Source organism: Nipponia nippon, unplaced genomic scaffold (genome assembly GCF_047370975.1).
Source record: "Nipponia nippon isolate SJK-2023a ecotype South Korea unplaced genomic scaffold, ASM4737097v1 scaffold_5, whole genome shotgun sequence".
NCBI lineage: Eukaryota > Metazoa > Chordata > Aves > Pelecaniformes > Threskiornithidae > Nipponia > Nipponia nippon.
The window spans coordinates 20,411,586-20,431,545 of NW_028262369.1; the positions used below are offsets into that span (position 1 = coordinate 20,411,586).

Consider the following 19,960-nt stretch of genomic DNA (forward strand, 5'->3'; position numbering starts at 1 on the left):
CAGATGAATAAAGGCAGAGGGAGGAGTGCAGGGATTTGCCTTAGCAGGGATTCCCTGGAAGGGCCAGGATTAAAAGTAAGGCTGTACTTGGGCACGTCATGGACCACACTGGCTTATTTAGCTGCTTTACTGAGCACAGGATGAAAACGCGAGAGGTAAGAGGTTTGATTCATTTGTCATAGGCAAGCGCCGGAGTTATCTGCAGAGCATCTCAAAATACTCTTAAACAGTACTCTTGCTCTGCAAGTCAAGAGCACCAGGAGTGGGGTCCCCACTCCAGCGCTGGCTCTGTGTCATGTTAAGGGAGCTGCAGCCACGCAGGAGCCCCGAGCAGCCCTGCCCGAGGGACAGGTCTCCGCCAGGCTCTGGTCCTGCCTGAGCGCTTCCTTTCGAGGGGCTGCTCTAAAGCGTGTGCTGAGTGATGGGAGGGCGATGCAGAGGTGGGATGGCTGAGTGCCCCGGGCAGTGCTGCCACAGGTAGTCCTCAGGGCTGGCAGCAGCCTCTGAAGCAGGTTTCTCCTCTTGGTGCAGCCTCTCACCAGCCACCAGCCTCCACTCCCAACACTTCAGCCAGGAGGGAGGGTTCTTTCCTTGTGGGCAGAAGCTTTCTTTAAAGAAATCCGGTATTCAGAGCATGTGAAGATGATTGAGTGGCAGTATGAGTTTGCAGCAAACGACTTAACTAGGTCCACTTCAGCCTTTTAGAAAAGAAGGCAAGAGTTGGTAACCAAGAGGCAGCTGAACTCCCAAGGCACTCTGGGGCTGCAGAAGATGTGGGGCATCAGGGAAGTCCCAGATAAGCAATGCAGTAATGATTCCAAGGAACTGGAAAGCTGACAATTTATTATTTAAAATCCTTAAAATATTTATAAATGGCACTTGTGTGCATGAGTTTAACAGTTGGGGAAATGAGTCCTTTGGTTAGGAACATGCCGACTCATGCAAGTTCTTGTATTGCTCTAAAAAAACCCACACTGCAAATACTCTGGTTTTATATACTGATAGAAAAAAAAACCTAATTTCCCAAGAACACTCCATAATTTCTGAGCTCATATCATATTGATGAGGTCATCTGTTTTCTCTCATGCTTCTTTCTGACAGCTTTATTTACAGGATAGATACAGGTGAGGTTCGATCTGTGGTAAGGAAACAGCCCTTACCCCATCCTGACAGCTCATCCCCCACCAGGTACCGGATGGTTTCCCCCTGCCCGCATACTCACCTTCTCCCTCGCTTGTTTTGCACGCTGGCAGTGCCGCAGGCAGCTCATTGGTACAACATGGCCGTGGTGTGACGTGAGCCGGGTTTGTGCCTGGGACGTTGCATTACTGTTCACGTGTCTGGCTCCTTTAAGGCAACTGATTTCTAAAATGGTCAGAGGACTTGAACCAGATGTGGAATTGAGTTGAATACAGCAATTTCAGCTTCAGAGAACTGCTCTACTGCTGTTAAAAGTGTACCATTTGCGTACTTTCAAAACATGGGTATGCCTGTAATCTGAGCAGGTGGAATTTTGGTAGGAAAAAAAAAACATCAAAATGGATAATTTTATGGTTTTGGAAATGCTATCCATGGTAATTTCTGCTTTCCTATCCATTGCTCGCTAGTAATTAACTTCAAAGTGAAAAAATCTAGGTGGCACTTAGGGAAAAACAAGATGTGCACCAAAAAAAAAGAGACTAATTATTAAACTGAACATATGTGAGAAAAGCAAACTATCTAACAGTGTTGCTGCTGGCAAAACTAATTTTTGGCTCATCACAAAGGCATTTTTTAACTCCCTAAACTGTCAGGTATTCTCAGTAGCTTGTCACTGGATGCTGATGATTGTGCCTCAAATGTATCATTACTGGCTTACACAGCTGAAATCATACCTTGTGACATTACACAGGCTAAATAGATGCATTTCATCAGTTGGAAAAAAATGCCAGCTGCGTACTATGGGCACAGTATGAGAAAGATTGTTCAAAGTCCGGCTCCTGGAACTGGGTACCAAGCCTCTGGCGCGGCTAAAAGGTGTAAGATGGTGATCTTCACAGCCGTCGCCTGGAAAGTTTGCAGTGGGCAGCACCTTGCAGGTGGCGCGTGCATCTGTCTTAAACAAGTGCTCGTGCTACAAGGTGGGTTTCTCTGGCTGGGAATTTTCTGTCGTGTTTTGCGGGCTCAGCCATACAAAAAAAGTGCGACCAACCCCTCTGCCTGCCTGGCGGGGCTGTGCCAGCCAAGCCTCCCCGGTGGCCCCGCTGTGCCTTGGGCTCGGCCAAGCTGGCGGGGACCATCCTGCAGGAAAACGCCTCCGGCCCCATGGGCTGCCCCAGGCCGGGTCTCCGCTGGCCCAGCCCTGCTGCGCGGCTGGGGCAGCATAGCCTCTGCCGCAGAGACGCCGGACTCATTCCTGATTGCAGTGCAAGCACTTATTTGGTTGGAAAACAGTTTATTTTAAATCTCTTTTATCTATTACTGATACGTTAAACAATTTGAAATATTGCCACAGCTACCAGGCACTGGCTGGTCTTAAAAGCAAGGTAGGAATCCTTGGAGTGTCTCGTTCTTTATAAATATTTCAGCGTGCTGGGCTCCTTGGGCTTCTCTGGGAATGGCACAAACAAGTTTCATTCCCACAAACAACTTTGGAGCACGTTCTATTCAGTAATTTACATTTTTCAGAGTTTTCATTTGTATTAATAACTGATCTCTCCCATGAAACACACTTTCCCCCTAAACCTGATGTTTCTTCTATAGAGACCAATTAACTAAGACGACATTGTTTTCTTCAAGGAGCCAGTAATTTTAATTACTAGTAAAATTATTTGCAAGCAGTTGGCCTTGTAAAGAGCTTTCTAAACTATAAAAGTTTTGCCTTCAAAAGCTTTCTGATTTTTTTTTGTTGTTGTTCCAAGGAATTGCTCAGAGATCATACCAAGCAGCTCAGGTACATAGAGGTATCAATGCAAATGAAGTCTACTTTCCTTGCTCTGTTTTCTGTTGTCTAATCCAGTTTAGTTTCTGGTTTTCAGGTATGGCTACTGTATTAATGAAGAGTCATTGCATGATTGTTTTAAGCAAGGGAAAAAGACATAGTGCAGAGGTATTTGTAAGAAAAAAATCATGTTGAAAAGGAAACTTAATGCTGGAACTGATTTTTCAGCTATGACAATTGATCCTTTCTGCCCTGTCAGTGTCTCATACACTGTTCAGTGCAAAAACCAAGGAATGAGATCTAATTGCTGTCCACCCCTCCCTTCTTCAGCTTATTCCCTGCCTGTGCTTCAGTAGCTCTACCACATGAAACATCTGGTCAATGAGATAGTCAGGTAGGGAATTTTCATCAGCATCCCAAATGTCTTTCCTCAGAGCGTGCTGATTTCCAGTGTCGCTTTTACTTCTAGAAAGAATACGGCACATTTCCTCCAGTTGCAAAGAAATCTGGATGTCGTTTTTTTGCAGTTTGCGGTGCCAACATTGGATTGTTACAGTGGAAGGACAACAGAATGGGTGAGTTCAGTGTGTGTTGGTAACATCGTCTTTGACCTGGAGGGCGTTGGCACCAAGGTCAGAACAGTTTGTTAGCAATGAACTGGAATTTGTTCAGGGGACACCTCCTTTTTTTTTCCCCCCAGTGATTTATCTGAGTGGGCAGAATACTAATTTCAGTGTGTTTTACACTCTTTTTCTGCTTTCAGGAACTGAAAATGGGAAATGATCAAGGGGGATGTTTTTAACCTGGACTAATTCTGGCTGTTTGCATTTTGTCATGCAGATGTGCCTTCCCCTCAGCTCGGATGCTGCAGGGTTAGTGGAGTCCCTGTGCAGGGGTATCTCCTGTCTCATTGGCTAATCCTGTTTCAAGCCATAAGCTCTGCAAATTCTATAGCCACATGGGAAATAGAACAGACAAGGCATTTGCAAAATAACAAAGCTAATCATTGGTTTGAAAAGTTACCATGATGATTGATGGTCCCCTTTGATCCATGGGAAAGACTGAAGCTTCCTCTTGCTCATTTTTATTAAAGCTCTTAGTGATTTGACACCGCATCGCCCATGTCGTGACACTGACTTATTGCTAAAGCTTTGCAAAGATGGGGTGGAGAGTTCTTTATGGATTTTTCCAGAGGCATGCTCAGAGAAAATGCTCATCATCTCTGAAAGTCGTGACAGTATCCAGGGAAGTGTAACAGGCTGTCAGCAGCTCCCTTCCAGTGCTAAGCAGTGTTTAGTCCCCTGAAACACTGGTCTGCAGTCAGGATGCTGCACTGATGCTTTCTTTTTTTTTTTTTGCTGCACTGAATTCCTCAGTTTCAAAACATTTAGGCTATCCAGTCACAAAACCCCCTCTCAGCCTCAGGGAGGATGAGGCTGCCATGGTGTGTGTTGGTGGGATTCAGAGGTAATGACAATATTTTGTGAATATGAGTGTCAGAGCTTTCTGAGTTCTGCCACAAAAAGGAAGAAGTGTGAGCCAGAAAGAGTGAGCTGAAAGCAAGCGCAGTGCTGTGCAAGGCCTCCTTACATGAAACTCAGCATGAAAATATGTTTCTCTCAGTAGGCTGGAAGAGGTGGCTCTGTGTTACCCCGCAGACCGCAGTGAGGGCACAGAGGCTGGTGCTGGACCAGAGGAGCTGGTGCTGACAGTTGTCAGTCCTTCCTGGCCAAGTGCTGAGGCAGCCTGCTCTTCTGCTCCCGCCCAGGGCAGAGAGGGATGGGATGCTCACTGAGCGGCCGCTGGAGGCGATGGGATGGTTTTCCCAGCTGTACTTCCTATGGGAGCTGGGGGATTTCATATAGGGTCCCACAAGTCCTCTAGTGAGCTGCATCCCAGACCTTTCTGTGTGTTTCTTCTAACATTTATATTAGCCCAGCCAACTGTTGGTATATATGAGACTGCAACTGGTACCAGGGGCTGACAGCAGATCTGCAACATTCAACGTACAGCTTTAGTTCCCTTTCTCCCCCATTGAATTTTTCAGAAAGCAAAACAAAACAAATGAAAAAACACCTGTAAACCTTGCTAAGTGAAATCTTCCCCATTTTTATTGCTTCAGGATTGTGAAATTAGTGCTGTGCATGGAAGATGTGAGTCGGTAGAGCCTACTACACATTTATAGTTCATGTGTGTTGCACTGCGCGATGCCTCATCACAGACCTCGGTTCAGGGATCATAGTGGTAAGAAACCAACATCCTGAATAATATCGACAAAGCAACACAGAGCAATTATGAATGCTGATTTCTACTCAGCCAATAAGACAGTGGTGTCTTTGAATCCAGTTAAGAAATAATATTACAGCAGGATTGCTTGCAGCTAAATTTTGCTAATTTGAAAAAAGACCCCAGAAAATAACAGCATAATTATCTCTGTAATTGCTTCTAGAAGAAGAGGTCAAGTTCTCCTGCCCTACCTCTTTTTTTTTTTTTTTTTAATTTATTTTTTTTTATTTTCCAGTGATCAGAGTTGCTGTTCCAAGAGTCATGGCGCTCATCTAGCTCAGCACGCGCTAGATGGCACTCTGCTGCAGTTTTGCTTCAAGTCAAAACCACAACTTTGCACGGTGTTAATGTTATCATATTTGTGACACAATTTTGCATATTTTCCTTCTGGTTTAAAGTTTGTTTTGGAGTACCTATGTTGCTTTTTGTAAGCAAATGTCTGAATGAAAGCTTACACGCTTTGGGAAAAACAATATCACTCAAACTGCAACAAGAAAGTGGATAAGAAAACACAAACGTCTGGCAGAGTACAATCAAGATGGCCACCCAAATCTCTTTATTCTCAGCGAGCAGGAAAGCATCCAAAGATCAGGGCTCTGAAGAGCTGCAGCCATGGGGCTGCTGTGCTGGGGACCTGCATGAGCCCATGATGATGAAAATGAGACACGCGACATGTCTGGGACTGTGGGGAACTCAAAAAAGAAACTAGATCTCGTTCAGAAGCTGGGAGCAGGAACAACTTTACCTCCATGGTGTCCTGGATGGTGGTGGGGAGTGACAGGCTTCTCCTCTTCTTGATGGGACTGGGCTGGCAGCTCCCTGGCACCTACTGGTCAGGGAGGGGTTGATAGCCCCATGCTTTAGTGCAGTCCACGGTAACAGCAACTTGCCTTGGAGCTCTGAAACTATAACAGATGTATTTTTACTTTCATCTCTTCAAATTATTAATGCTCAAGATGAAAGTGCAGCATTCCTTGTGGACATTCACTTCATTAAACAATAGATGCACACCACCAAAAAAACCCAACCCTCAAGCAGGTCAGCAGAGAAAGATGCTAGAGCAGAATTTATGACAGGGATATTTGCCATCAACAAATAAAGCTGTTCAGTTTAGGGATTTTCAGTGTAACACACGATGCCTGTGATTTAGGCTGATATGGTGAGAACTGTTGCTGCCGGTTGATGGTGAGTCTCTCTGCAGGCGGACAGTCCACGCTGTCAGCTGCTTTCTTCAAAGCTGCCACTGCTGCTGCAGGAATGAAATCTCATGGTACTCATGGGATCCGACACGTAGCCTGCAAGATGCAGAGAGAAGTTCACATGTGGCTCAACACAGCAGCAGTTCTCCCCCACCTTTCCCTGCAGTGACGATGTCAACAAAATAATGTGCATACTATTTTGAGCTAAATAGGCACAGATCATGCTGATACCTTTTTGCTGTCTGCAAATCTCCATTCAATATCATCTGCTGAGGAAAAATTTGAATAGGAAGTAAACAGACCCTGTCATTCATGCAATGAATTCGCAATAATCAAGCACAAAGAATCTTTGGTGACTGACATAAAAACATAGGTCTCGATGTTTAGTAACACAGTGGAAGTTTGCCATTAAAAAAAATACCTTTTGCCCTTTCAACTAGAGCTTCGGGGGGCTCAATATAAGCACTCTGATAAGTGTTTTTAAAACCTTTTAATTCTTGACACTACAAAACAGAAAGCAACTGACTGCTCTTGCCAGCACTGTATTTCCAATGAGCTGCTCCAACAACGCCAAAGAAGCTTTTTCTCCCTTTACACAGTGTCATTGGTCAGCTGCTCCCATGCTTCTTATTTTACTGCACTAACATTAAGAATCCAGTGGAGCCAACTCCAATTTCTTGATAACTAGGCATTGTACAGAGATACTCAGATGCTTGGGAAACAAGAGAGCAGAGAAACTAGAGCATGAAAACTTTCTGGGGCACAGTGTAGGGTGGGAGAAGGGTTAGAAAACATTGCTAAGGCTCCTGTGAGCTAAGTTCCTATTGCCAAACATAAAAGACACACAGCTGCACAAAATTAAGACTCGGATAGTTACAACAGTACTGACCACCGCATTCCTAAGCTGTAATCCATAAGCAACTTTGGTTTATCTCCTAATCGTGACGCACTATGCTTCGAAAGCTGGCAGCAAAGCTTTTCTTAAGGGAACATCACTCATATCCTAAATATGCTGGGCCTTAACGCTGTGACTGTTCTCGTGCATGCTGAATGTTCCCTGTGAGGCGAAGGTACCATGTGTCATCCCTGAAGCTAGAGCCATGGTGCGACAGGCTGCGACGGGACATGTTACAAGAGCAGGCCATACTTTTGAGGACCTCTCCAGCCGTGGTGACAACACGTTGCACTGTGCTGCTGTACACTGATCACCCTGGGTGGGAGACTGCCCATGTGCTCCACCATCACTTCCATTTACCTTACTGCTGCCACACAGTGGGGAACCTTGGCTTTAATAAATGCTTTCATGTTTCCAGCCCCCTCAACCATATCCTATGTTTTTTTCTTTTCCTTGTAGTGCCTGTGAGTTTCATACCAGCCAGGATTAAGACCATGAGGACGCTTGGCTTGCCTCACTCCCAGGGGTCCCTTCTTGCCTGCCAGTGATGCATCTCTTCTCCGATGGATGGTGCCCTTTCCAGCGCCACAGCCTGGGCTTGCCCTGTCATGTAACTGAGTGAGTGCATGCACTTCCTTGTGTTGCAGGGCAGTTTCTGTGCTGCAAGCCTTGCCAGGGCCACCTTTGCAGTTGGGAAACTTTGGTGACTGTTGCAGCAGCATCATGAGCTTGCCCACCAGTGTCTGAGAGCTGCAGTGAGCAAGGAGAAGCCAATGTCCAAGTTAAACTTTGTGTTTACACCTATCTTAAATTTTAGAGGATATACAGTTTTCTTTGGGCATTGTGTAGCTGCCTTGTGTGATTTCACTGCTTTCAACATGCTGTTTAACTCACAATTTGTAAAACTTCCCGTGAAGAGCCTGTCCTTTCCTTTCACTGAAGAAGTCAGGGCTGTGTTTATTTGTAGAATTCCTATTTTCAAATGCACTCAATGAAGAAAATTATTCACTATCAGAAAAGTTCTTGCAGGAATGGGAGCAGGGTGCTTTTGAGGCTTTTACTGAGAAAGGAAAACAGTGAATGTATTCTTTATTATTTACAGACTGCAAGTGCAAATGAGGATAATGGAAAACATTAGGCAAAAAGCAAACAGAAAGCAAAAAGATCAAAATGGACATGAATGGGGAAAGACAGCAGTGAAATTAGTTTATGTGGCATAAATAAAGAGTGCAAATATTTGCAATTATTAGACCAAGCACTCTAATAAAAAAGGGCTCAGGGCTTTCTGTCTTCTGGTGTGCCACTATGCATTGCAATGGCTCGATCACTCTACCAGGATCTCGAAGGACTGGATGCAGTCAGAGCAAGGGGTGGCCGGGCTGCAGAGTGCTATGGTGGGCCTCCAGAGCAGCTGGGTATGATACTTTGCAACACGGGACAGTGATTCTGCTGTTCCTCAAGATACATATCCTGGTGACGCTGCAGGACTCAACTCAAGCTGCATGAGCCTGCTGAAATGAAGCATGTGGCAAGGAGTAGCTTTTCCAGTCCTGTTGTGTCTAGCAGCCAGGATCTTCACTTTCCTCTGTATCACCCTGGCTTTTTCCATTGTTACCTGAGTTAGCACAAGGCTCAGATTGGCCAGCTCTTGGCTGTGATCAAGCTGTGCTGCAGCACAGTCCTGATATCCTGACCAGCAACATGGAGGTCTGGCTGGGGCCACCTCCCTTTCCACTCACATGCTTTTGTTCCCTTCTGTGGAAACTACAATTCAAGGAACAGGTAAATTGAAATAAATCCTGAGGTCTTGTGAGTGGCATCTGAAATCACTTTTTAATGCCACAGCTTAAATGTAGCCATGGAGAGTCCCTTCTCCACCAGCCCTTTATTCCCTTGTGTCCCTTTTGAATACAGACTTGAGAAACCCTCTCCAGTCTTGCCTGGATGGTTTTACTCCAAGAATTCACTAAACATTTCTGTTTCGTTCTTGTTTTCTTCCTCCTTGAGTTTTCCAGTTTCTGGGTACCTGATGAAAGCTGTGCCCTGAGGAACTGCTCTCTGCAGCTGTGGAATCTGCATAGGACAAGTAATAACAAAGTTTTTGTCCTTTTTTCACTTTCAAAGGTCATTACCTCACTACTTGTTATGACAGTAAGGCTGCTGTTAGCGTTGTACTCAGTAAATATTTATATGACCAGGTTTTCTCTTTTTCTTGCCCAGTGCAGAGGGGAGGAGGGAGTGCAAGAGTCATGCTGAGGCCAGTGAAAAACAGCAAAGACGAAGAGTTGATGAGCTTCTGATATATGCTTCAGGCAGAACAAAACACTGAATTCTCCTGGTGACAAACCTCAGAAAGTGGCAGGAAAGGGAGCAGGTGCCAGGAGAGCAGTGAGAAGGCCCCAGGGCAGGGGACAGCAGCAAACTCTGAATGAGGATGGCAACACCATAAAGTCAATGGGTCCACTCAACACAGTTGCCATTTGAACAGACAGAAAAAGGTATGTAAGCATAGAGCATACAAAAAACCCATGTTTTCCTTGTAGGTACTCAGCAAGTGTGCCTCGGAGAAACAGAAACTTTACGCAGCACAAAACAACTCTGCTCACAGCAAACACAGAGACACCTTCCTGCTGGGCACTCCTGGGTGGCAGCGACCGTGGTGTACGCATGTCCTTAGAAGTCCGTGTTGTCCATCAAAGCCCAGCCCCACTCCTTAGTACTGAGGATGTCACTGTCATTCTCCACCATGTCAGCCTCATGGCTCTTGCCATTTTTATTTGCCTCCTTTGTCCATCACATGCCAAAGTCTGATACAAGTATTGATGAAAAAACCCTCTACCCAGCTTTCAGAACAGACGTGGCTGGCATGGGCAGTGCCAAAGCCTCATTCTCTGCCTGGTCTGTGGCACTGTTTTAAGAGTGTATCAAAGTCTGGTTTTGCATCTGGTGTCACTGGGTGTACTGCAGTGCTCTGGTATGGTGATCCCTCTAGCAACGGTTTCAGAAAACACCTTCTTGCATTGCTCTGTCTCCAGGGCTCCCTGGACTTTCACACCTGTCCAGGGGGTGACAAGATCCAGAATATCTGCATGGCTCCAGGCAGATGGTGGAAGCACAATCTGTGGTGCGGTCGTCAGGCAAAGGTAACTGCGGATGCTGTGCTGACATTTGCTCAGCAAACACAGCAGCCACAGCAGATGGGCCCTGGCCATGTGTCAGCGCTGAAATGGGGCAGTGATGTCCTGTTGACACGGCACTGGAGCAGCTTAGGACGTTCAGGTAAACAGATCAGCTGGTGCTGGTGGAAGGAGCAGCACCGTGGGACAGCAGCTGGAGGCTTTTCAAAATCACACACTCAGTAGGTATAGTCCCACTTCAGTATTGCTGCACAGAAAGTTACTGAGTTGGGATGTACTGTTGTTTCACACCTGAGCATAAAACATGTACTACCCCAACAGCATGTACTGAAAGTGCCTTCACACCAGTGACAGGTCTTTCTAGGACACAGCAGCTGAGCCTAGTATGAACGAAGATCGGCACGAAGGTGAGATAAAGAGTCTGACCTTCAGATCCACACCAAGAAAGAAAGATTTACCTAAGATTTCTGAATCCAGTCTTCTTGATACCACCCTAATGCCAACTATGTTTTCATAAGATTTTTATTTTAAGGTTTTATTTATATATTATGCTGCTGGGCTAAAAACTGCTCTAAGCTGATAGCCATCCTATGCTTGGGAAACTGTAAAGAACCAGGCAGTGAGTTTGTGAGCCATTTAGAAAGGGTGGGCGAGAAACAGACTCCAAAGAAGCTGCCTGCAAGACAAGACCTGAGCAGAGGCTATTTAGCGAGAGAGGTTTACTGGGGATGATTGCTGGAAAGCTGTTTGTCTTTCAATGAATGAACGTACACTTGAATGTGGTAGGACAGAAAGCCGGGAAGGCAAGAGGAAGAAGCAGTCAGGGCATCTCTGTTCTGGAGGGGAGCAGAATGACAGGATGCCCTCTGAGACAAGAGTGTGAATGGTGAAAAGGATATGTTGTATCATTTTATGCTCCTGTGGTACTCCAGAAACAGGACTGTCTTGCCCACTTTTTGCAGAAGCAGCCTTGAGGGTATAATGCCACATCTCCTCTTTATTCACAGATCCATGGATGTAGACAGAAAGGACCATCCCAGCTCCGAAGTGCTTGGGGCACACATGCAAGGAGCACAGGGTGAGATCTCGCCAGCTCTGGCTGACTAACCAGCAGCGTCCACTGTACATTAGTTTTCTCATAAGACTTTTTGGTACCTCAGGAGACTGTAGCTCTGCACTGGTTAACCACACCAAGATGCTCAGAGGAGTATTCTGCATTAACTCACCATTTTTGTCGATCGGTGGGTACTGGAAGTTTCTTCTCATGTCATCCAAAGACAGACCCTGGGAAGGGTGTTGCCCAGTGCTGCAAATTAGATAGGAGGTGTCAGTTTAGGCAAGACTGATAAAGTCACATCTCCAGACCATGAGAACTTTTTCTAGAGTTGGAAGGAAAAGACAGTAACATGAAATACACCAGCCTGATGCCCAGCCACTGCATTTGCAGTAAACAAAAAGCAAGAAAAAGTTATGAAGCAAGAACATGAATCACCTGCATGCTCACATTTCATCCATTCTCAAAGTAACTTCCCTCAAATACACTGTTTGGGGCTTCACAATTGTTTGTATGTTGCTATTTTAGAAGCAATTCTAGGCATCAATCCAGGATTATTGTAATGTATTTTATCACTGCTAACAGATTTCTGCAAATAAGTTTCTGTGGCAAGGAAGATCACTGAATTACCTTCCAGTCATTGACCAAAACCACTGTCTTGCCAACAGGTTGTTTATCCCTGATCCTAAGGAGCTATCACGTGCAGCACTGTCCTCTACCAACCCTTCTCAGATTATAGGCAAACAGAAATCAAGAGCACATGAAAACAAGAAGCCCAAACCGTTCTCATTTAGCCCTTAGTTCATTTATTTCCAAGAGGCTGCCAAAAGAATAAAGCAAGGGATAATGGTTACAGTGACACAGCTGATGGCACAAGGAAGCAGAGTAATGCACGGAGGTGCTTCAGAACAGTTTAGATATGATGGACAGCCCACATCTATCTGACCATATCTGATACTTGATTGGGGGACTAAAGAAGACCTACTGGATTTAAGAGCTCCATGAAAATAATATCTGAGTGTTGTGCTTTAGAAAAAGGCTTTTCCATTTGGCCTGCCTTCATTGAGTATGCTTACGTAAACCTTGAGAAGCCTTTTAATTGAAAATACCATCAGCCATGGTTCTCGGGCTTTGACACTTTTCATGGGGCAGGCAGAAGGCACAGGACTAAACAGAACTTTATATCAACTTAATCAGATGCTGTGGCTATTATTTATCTCACAATATATAAAAAAGCCAAAGGTCTGTCACCACTAGACTGTCTAAACTTAACAGTGTATTCATAGCTTCTGGCTTCTATTGAGGAGTCACTAAGATATTCTTTCTGGTGATCTCTCTGTGCGGTTTTGACAGGATAATGGGATTAGGTTTGCCGAATTCCGCTAACTGCAAAGTAACGTGACATCAGCTTCACTTACTCTTCAAATATTTTCGCTGGCAAAACTGATCAACCTACCTTTTCAACCTCTAAAATGTGCAGTCATGAAATGGAAAGGGTGACTCAGTGAATTGTCCAAGCAGCAGAACATGAAATGTTGACACCAGCTGGCAATGGCAGGACACAGGCTGGTTGTTTCAGGTTTCCTTGGGGTTTGTCTGCTTTTCTACCCCGAACACAACTATTAGTCTACCACTAATGCAAGTGCTGGAAGGCTCAGGATGGGTCCTGCAGCTCTGCCTTTCCCAGCTTCTTTAAGACATGTCTTTAAGAAGGATGGATGTGGGTTGCCTACAGTGACACTGCTTGTCGATGCCTGGAGTGGCACCGTGCCCCACAGGAGGAAGCTGGGCAGCTGTCTGGCAGGCTGGAGGTAGAGTTTAATAAGGACCAGGTGTACGCTGAAGGAGCAGGGAAAGCTCACCCCAGCTCAGCCAGTACCTCAGGAATATTGTTTCTACCCACATTTCACTATCCCGTCCTTCTCTGTGCTGCTTCTGACTTCCCTCTTGCTGGACCATTCACCTCTTTCCCCACTCTGCTCCCTTACATCCCAAAGAGCTGTCCCTCCTCTGTGCCGCACATCTCCTCCACCACCCACCCAGCCGCTCACCCTGCTGCCAGCACAGCCACCTTCTCCCCTGACCCCTTGCCTGCATGCCTGGGAATGGAAAGCCCTTTGAGGGCTGACCCGCAATGGCATGGAACGTGTATACATTTACTGTATCATCAGTCGCATTATTGAAGCTGATTCATAATTAAGGACAAGAAGCCCTTCTTCAGGCAGAGGAAAACAATAAGGAGGTCTATTTTGGGAAAACACTGTCCAGTCAGAGGCTGAAGCAAAAAGCCAGTGAATGACTGGCTGGCAAATCTGCATCTGAAAGGACTGCAGAAAGCTGTTGCAGCATCCACGGGCTGTGGGAAGAGCCAGGAGGTCTCCAGGGGAAGAAATAAAGCATACACTTTGCTTGAATTCTTAGTGCAGTGTTCATGGAGTAACTCCTGATGTGTTAGCCAAGAGAGATGGGCCTGAGGCCAGCCATGCTGCTGAACAGGAGGCTGGCAGTGCCGGCTGTGCCAGGGACACCTGCGTGGAGCTACAGAGGAGCCACAGTGGTGGTCTGTCCTACGTGAGGATTTCCTCAGAAAGCAGAAACTCCTAAGAGAGTTATTTGGCCTCTTTGCCTTTGGACCAGCTCAGAGCAAAAAACAGCAGACAGGAATCCTCTGTTTTGGTAAACATAAAAAGAAAAAAAAGATGGACAGAATTACTGCTAATGAACAGCTGTTGGGAGGAGAACTATAATACAAATCTGTGATAAATAAGACACCCCACTCTGCCATGACCCTGACTTTAGGAGAAGGCAGAAAAATCTTGAAATCCGATTATTCTCAGAACAGCTAACAACTCCATTCGCTCAGTCAGCTATATGTTTTTTCTTTAAACTGCTTGTCAGTTGGGTAAGGTTTTGTGTTAACTAACCAGAAGAGCTGAAACCATCAGTAAATTGTTTAGAAGCCCCTCTAGGCATTAAGTCTGGAAGGGGAAGAAATAGCTGCTTGGAAAGAACCTGAAAAAAGCTTGGAAAAAGTGAACTTTCCCTTGACAACGAACTTAAAACTTTTGTATAAGGGATAATTCATCTTTTCTCTTTTTGTCCTCTGTTCTGTGAGAAAAGGTGGTTTCTAAGGGACCAGGCACTTGTCATCGATCTAAGAGGACAGCTGTCCGGCAGAAAGTACCCTAGCATGAAAGGTGGAGAGAAACCACACAGGTGATAGTGTCTGCGGGACTGTTGTTTAGCCTGGAGAAAAAGGGCTGTTAGCAGGGGAGAAGAAAAGGTTATCTTTCAGCTAGAGGAAATAAGCCCATCAAAATGCTTTCATTTTCTGCAGCTGCTTCCTGAACAGACCAAGTTTTCCTTGCAAGTCCACGCTAAGGCATTAAAAGCAGGATGCTGCATCCCGTGATCCCACCCATGCATTTATGCACATCAGTGAGAACCAATCCACACGTGACACAAAAGTTTCTCAGTTCAGCAATGGCAGTGCTGCTTTTGTAGGCTTTGCACCTAAGCCTCAGAGCTGGAGCACAGCAGAGCTCTACAATCCTGCCTGTCGCAAATTACAGACCAGCACCTAGCGACAGAGATCTGAATGTGTCAGTCTCTGCAGGACAAGACCCAACATGGGAGTGATCCGAGGCACGAACCGTCTCTTCTGCTGGCCTGGAGGGATGGCACCCAGCTCAGGATGGTGCCTTTCCAGGGCAGACCTGCGGCACTGCTTATGGTTGCAGGCTGAGCTGTGAAATCCCACCCAGCTGGCTGCAGCTTCACAGCCCCTGCCTCAGCCCCAGCTGCCTCTGCAGTGCTGCCCCAGGGCCCTCTCCCACACACAGGTGCTGCTGTCCTGGTCTGCAACGTGCTTGTGGAGAGCGGGAGAAGATGCCGGGTGGCACTTCTGCTGGGGACTGTCCCCTTGAGGTCCTGCCTGTGAGGAGCCGTGGACAGACAGGCTGCCAGCCAGCAGGACGGACGGGTCATCTCCCTGCTCCTCCCTCCTTTGCTGCTCACCCAGGACAGGAGCTGGTGCGCACTGGAGGAAGGGGACCTGAGCTGTCTGCGTGGTGGAGGTCTGTGCAATGCAGCCAAGCCAGGGCACCTGCAGCAAGTGCTGCTCAGCAAGATGTTACTTCTGTGTGCAGGACAGGTGTACAGAGAGCTCCCAATGGCAGCACACACAGGTATGTCCAACTGGTGCAGGCTCTGCCTGCACGCACCCAACAACTCTTTCACGGCAGACCGAGCAACATCTTTGCTGCATGATTCCTCTGTTCTTCACAGACAGGGAATTCTTTCAGAATATTATGACATACCATGCCATGCACACATGTATTTGCTATTTGAGGCAGCCTGTAGTATAGGCTAAAGAGCAGTCCCTGACAAACCTGTCAGACATATTAATATCACTGCGCAAAGGTACAAAGAAAGGACATCCAAATATTTCTGACTTGGGTTAATTGAGGGCTACTTAAACAAGAAAAGACTATTCTTTTGCAGATGTTGTCCTTGGACTCTGTGGGAAATGCTAAGGCTGTAAAGAAGTAGAAAATCAACAGTTAAAGCTTCTATACAGTGGTGAGTTGACATCTTAAGCTGTTGCATCAGACAGACAATTAAAATGCACTGCTACTGCATCCAGTTCATTACGAGACTCCTGCATTCTGCCATGCCAGAGAACAATCCACTAAACAGACACTAAAGTTACAGGGCAAGAAACAAACAAATAACTTCAGTGCCATGGCTGTTTAACTCCATGCATAGCACATGGAGATTTCATCAGACAAATTGTTTCTGCTGTGGTGTGGAGATGCATGCTGTGGTGTTCCATAGGACATGAAGTCGTGGGAATGGATGGAAACAGGAGGCAGCCCAGGGAATATAGTCCAGCTGGGGAAAAAAACAACGTGACCCCTTCCCTCTGAAAATGCCTACACTTACAAAAATGAAACACTAAGAAACAATTGTCGTTAGGAAGTGAAGTCATTAATCATCTCAGTGTGCTGGATAATTGAAAAACTACTGAAACTATGGAAACCATTCTCTTTTCATCAAGTGTTGTGCCTCTGGGTGAATCTTTCTGGGTGTTATTTATAGATTTGAATGTTGTTAGTTTGTATGGCAGAGCATTTGATAAAAGAATCCGCCGTTAAATAACCACTAGGGTTACAGAGGAGCCCATTTTGGTTGGCTAATGAGCCTCAGTGCTGCACTGGGAACACTGAATTACAGGACAAGAGGGGCACTTGCAAGTGCCCCTTCTCTCTCTCTCTCGTCTACACTAACTTAGATATGTCACTTTCTTATTCCTTTCATGCAAATCTATTACACTCAATAGCAAAATCTGGTCCTTTACAGAAAAATAACAGTCTGGCTGACGTTGCCTTCATCCTGACCTCAGTGCCCACCTCCATGTCCTGCTCCAGCAGCATATGACAAAAGCAATGCAATTTGTACGGTATCGCATTTTGCCAGATGAATGTTTTGGGTCTGATCTATATTTCCATGTAAAAGATTTCAGTGTATGTCTGCAGGTGTTTGCTTTCTGCCTCTCCATACGAGCTCCTGAACAGGCAAAGGATTGATTCATCTTGCTCCTCTATTCCAGCTCCCCATTTTAGCTGATTGTATTTCTGACTCTCCACACCCCCGTTAACAGGAACGTATCATAAGGGCAGGGCTTCCTCTGCTGTTACTGTTTCTGACTGCTAAGTGGTGCTAAAGGGTAAAGTTTGGACTAAGTGCACTGCTCTTCTGGCAGAGATTAAGGGCACCATTTCATTTTCACAGTACTCTCACTCCTCATGGGATAGAGAAGGGAGATTGCTAAACTTGCCCTCAAAACCAGGTCTCCCAAGTGGTATGGCAGACTGCCTCAGCTGTTAACTTAATGGTACAATAATATAGAGAACCCACATGTGACTTTGCCTTAAAAAATATCAGGAGTTCTTCTTAGCCTTCTATGGTCATAAATTGAATGATATGCAATTTTTAGGATGTACTCTGGTAGAAACAGCCCCAGCAATACTGACACCCACAAATCTCTGTGAGGCTGAGATCCTTTTCCTCTTCCTTAAGGAAAAGGGACTTGGCATTTGTATCTCCTGCCCCTGTACCTGCTGGGACAGTCTGGTTTCTGTCTGTCTGTCCCTGCCTTTCTTGGCACAGACACCTTCACCTGCTGCCCCCCCCAGACAGCAGCCTGGGGTTTGTGATGAGCGCAGGTAACAGCATCAGTCTGGCAGTGCTCTCTCCTGGTACTGCGACACCATCTTCCAGTAGCACAGCCCACTTCATTCATTTAATCGTATCACAATTTGAGATGAAGATGAAAAAACTAAACCCTAAAATCCAGACCTGAGAAACACAACATCAAAAAATGGGACCTCTTCAATTACTTTGCTTTTCTACCACAGCTGCTCCCTGGGATCACTAGTCTCTCCCCATGTTTTATCTTCATCACAGGCTCTTATGATCAGGGAACTGGGTGTTCTTCCTGTCCATAAAACTCCCTCTCATTAAATAAACTCCACTAATACTAAGAATCTAATAGAGATGAGGGCATGTTAGAAAATAGTTTTCAGACACTTGGTCAGACACAAGCTATGCACTCCATAAAGGGGACATATAGATATAAATCATAGAATCATAGAATCATAGAATCGTTAAGGTTGGAAAAGACCCTTAAGAGCATTGAGTCCAACCGTTAACCTATCACTGCCAAGTCCACCACTAAACCATGTCCTCGAGCACCACATCTACCCTTCTTTTAAATACCTCCAGGAATGTAAGAGGAAACAAACTTTCTTGTACATAATAATGGCATTTCAGTGTGACCTTTCTTCCCAAATTTGCTTATATCTAGGATTTTCAGCTGAGTTTTCCCAAGTGTGCCCTATTCCTCCTAGTCAGAAGGACATGTCTGCCTTGTATTTTGGCAGATAGAATAAGCCATGCTTGTGATATGAGTCAGCAAATATACTTATCACATTTCTGCAGGGCTTAGATTTCTGCTGAGAGAGGTGAGCTCACCAGATAACTCTGGCCCCTTACGAGGACTAACAAATCCTGCCCTCCTATTTTGATGTGACACACTAACACAGACTTCTCTATTTTTCAGACAATACGTAGAGGTTATACCGCCTCCAGTATAACAAACTGGTCTGTCAACCGCAAAAAAGCTCCTGCAGGAGTCAGCTCCCCTAAATGGCATTACTTCACAGAAGTAATTATATGAGTGGCTCTCCGAAATGTGAAGGAGGCTTGTAAGGCTCTGTGCCACAGTGCCACCTGATGCCTCCAGTGACATCATTTGGTAGTGAAATGCTGCCCATGGTCTAACCTAGGTTTTCCATGTTGTCACTGATGCCACACACTGGAATATCTTTTTCTTTATTTTTTTCCAAATAAAAATGTGTCTTTTAGCTTTTCTTTGGTGAAATTTTTCAAATTGAAAAGACATTGTGATATAAACACTGGCCTTCTCAGATCTGCTGGCAGGTGGTGAAGGTACATCCATCTAATGACCACTCGTCTCCATCCCCTTGGGTGGGCAGTCATTGGTCTTTTTTTTCATGTGATAAAGCAGTGGTACCGTGTGTAGAGCCCGTACACAGCAGGACTTGATTTTCTACTATTTTTATGTTACTCATAGTGAAAAATGCAAATGCTTGGCTGTTGTCTTGGCAACAGGATGGCTTCTACAGCATTCAGATAACCCAAACACCCTGTGCTACAGCAGTTACAGGAGAAGACAAGACTGCAGAAGGGCTTTCCCCGGTTGGTCCTGGCAGTGGATCAGCCCCAGGGTGTGTTTCTACTGCTGGCTTCCCACGCAGCCACATCCCCTAGTCAGGCACAATCCCTGCTACATGGAACTCCCATTTTAGGCATGAACGCCACACAGTCTTGGGGAGGACTCTGTATCCGTTTCAGAGTAAGTGCTCTCCTCGGCCCTGGAATGACTGGTACGTACCTCTGTGACCAGACAGCATAAGCTCGTGCATTCAAGGCATATTCCAATTCAAACCGACTACGTAGCGCTGCAACGTGACTACGGCCAGGACCTCCTCGTGCAACGAGACAGTCCGAAGATGAGGAGGGAGACAGAGAACCACTGCTGTTGCTGGAAGCTGGAGACATTAACTGGATTTAAAAAAAAAAAAAAAAGGTACTCCTATTACATATTTACAAGTCTTTCCTCAGCTCTTTCTCTTAAGTTGTGTGTCCCACATCTCCTTTGTAGTTTGGCTGAAAAAAGCAGTGCCTCATGACTTTGATCAGCTGAGGGGAACGGCATGCTGCCTGCCAAATAAAGTGGTCAATTCACCATTGCCTGGGGTTTTCAAGCTGGGATTGGATTACTTTCCAGAAGATATGCTTTAGTTCAGCCATGAGTTGTTTGGTTTGCGAGCACCCACTGTGCAGCTGGGAGATATCACTGCCTCCCCGGTAGGAGCCACCAGC

General features: G+C 45.7%; 1 protein-coding gene across 4 annotated transcripts in view; it reads right to left on the reverse strand.

The window, feature by feature from the left end:
• Window positions 1-5,734: 5,734 nt before the first annotated feature.
• The window catches only part of LOC104009232 (serine/threonine-protein kinase TNNI3K), a 107,515-nt gene continuing 93,289 nt past the window's right edge, over window positions 5,735-19,960 (reverse strand). For all 4 annotated transcript variants that reach the window (XM_087733111.1, XM_087733109.1, XM_009461189.2 and 1 more), the window contains 3 exons: window positions 19,470-19,639; window positions 11,664-11,743; window positions 5,735-6,501 (listed from right to left, as the gene is read on the reverse strand). In XM_087733111.1, coding sequence (XP_087589237.1) covers window positions 6,425-6,501; window positions 11,664-11,743; window positions 19,470-19,639 — 327 coding nt within the window. In that variant the 3' untranslated portion in view covers window positions 5,735-6,424. The remainder of the gene's footprint in view (window positions 6,502-11,663; window positions 11,744-19,469; window positions 19,640-19,960) is intronic.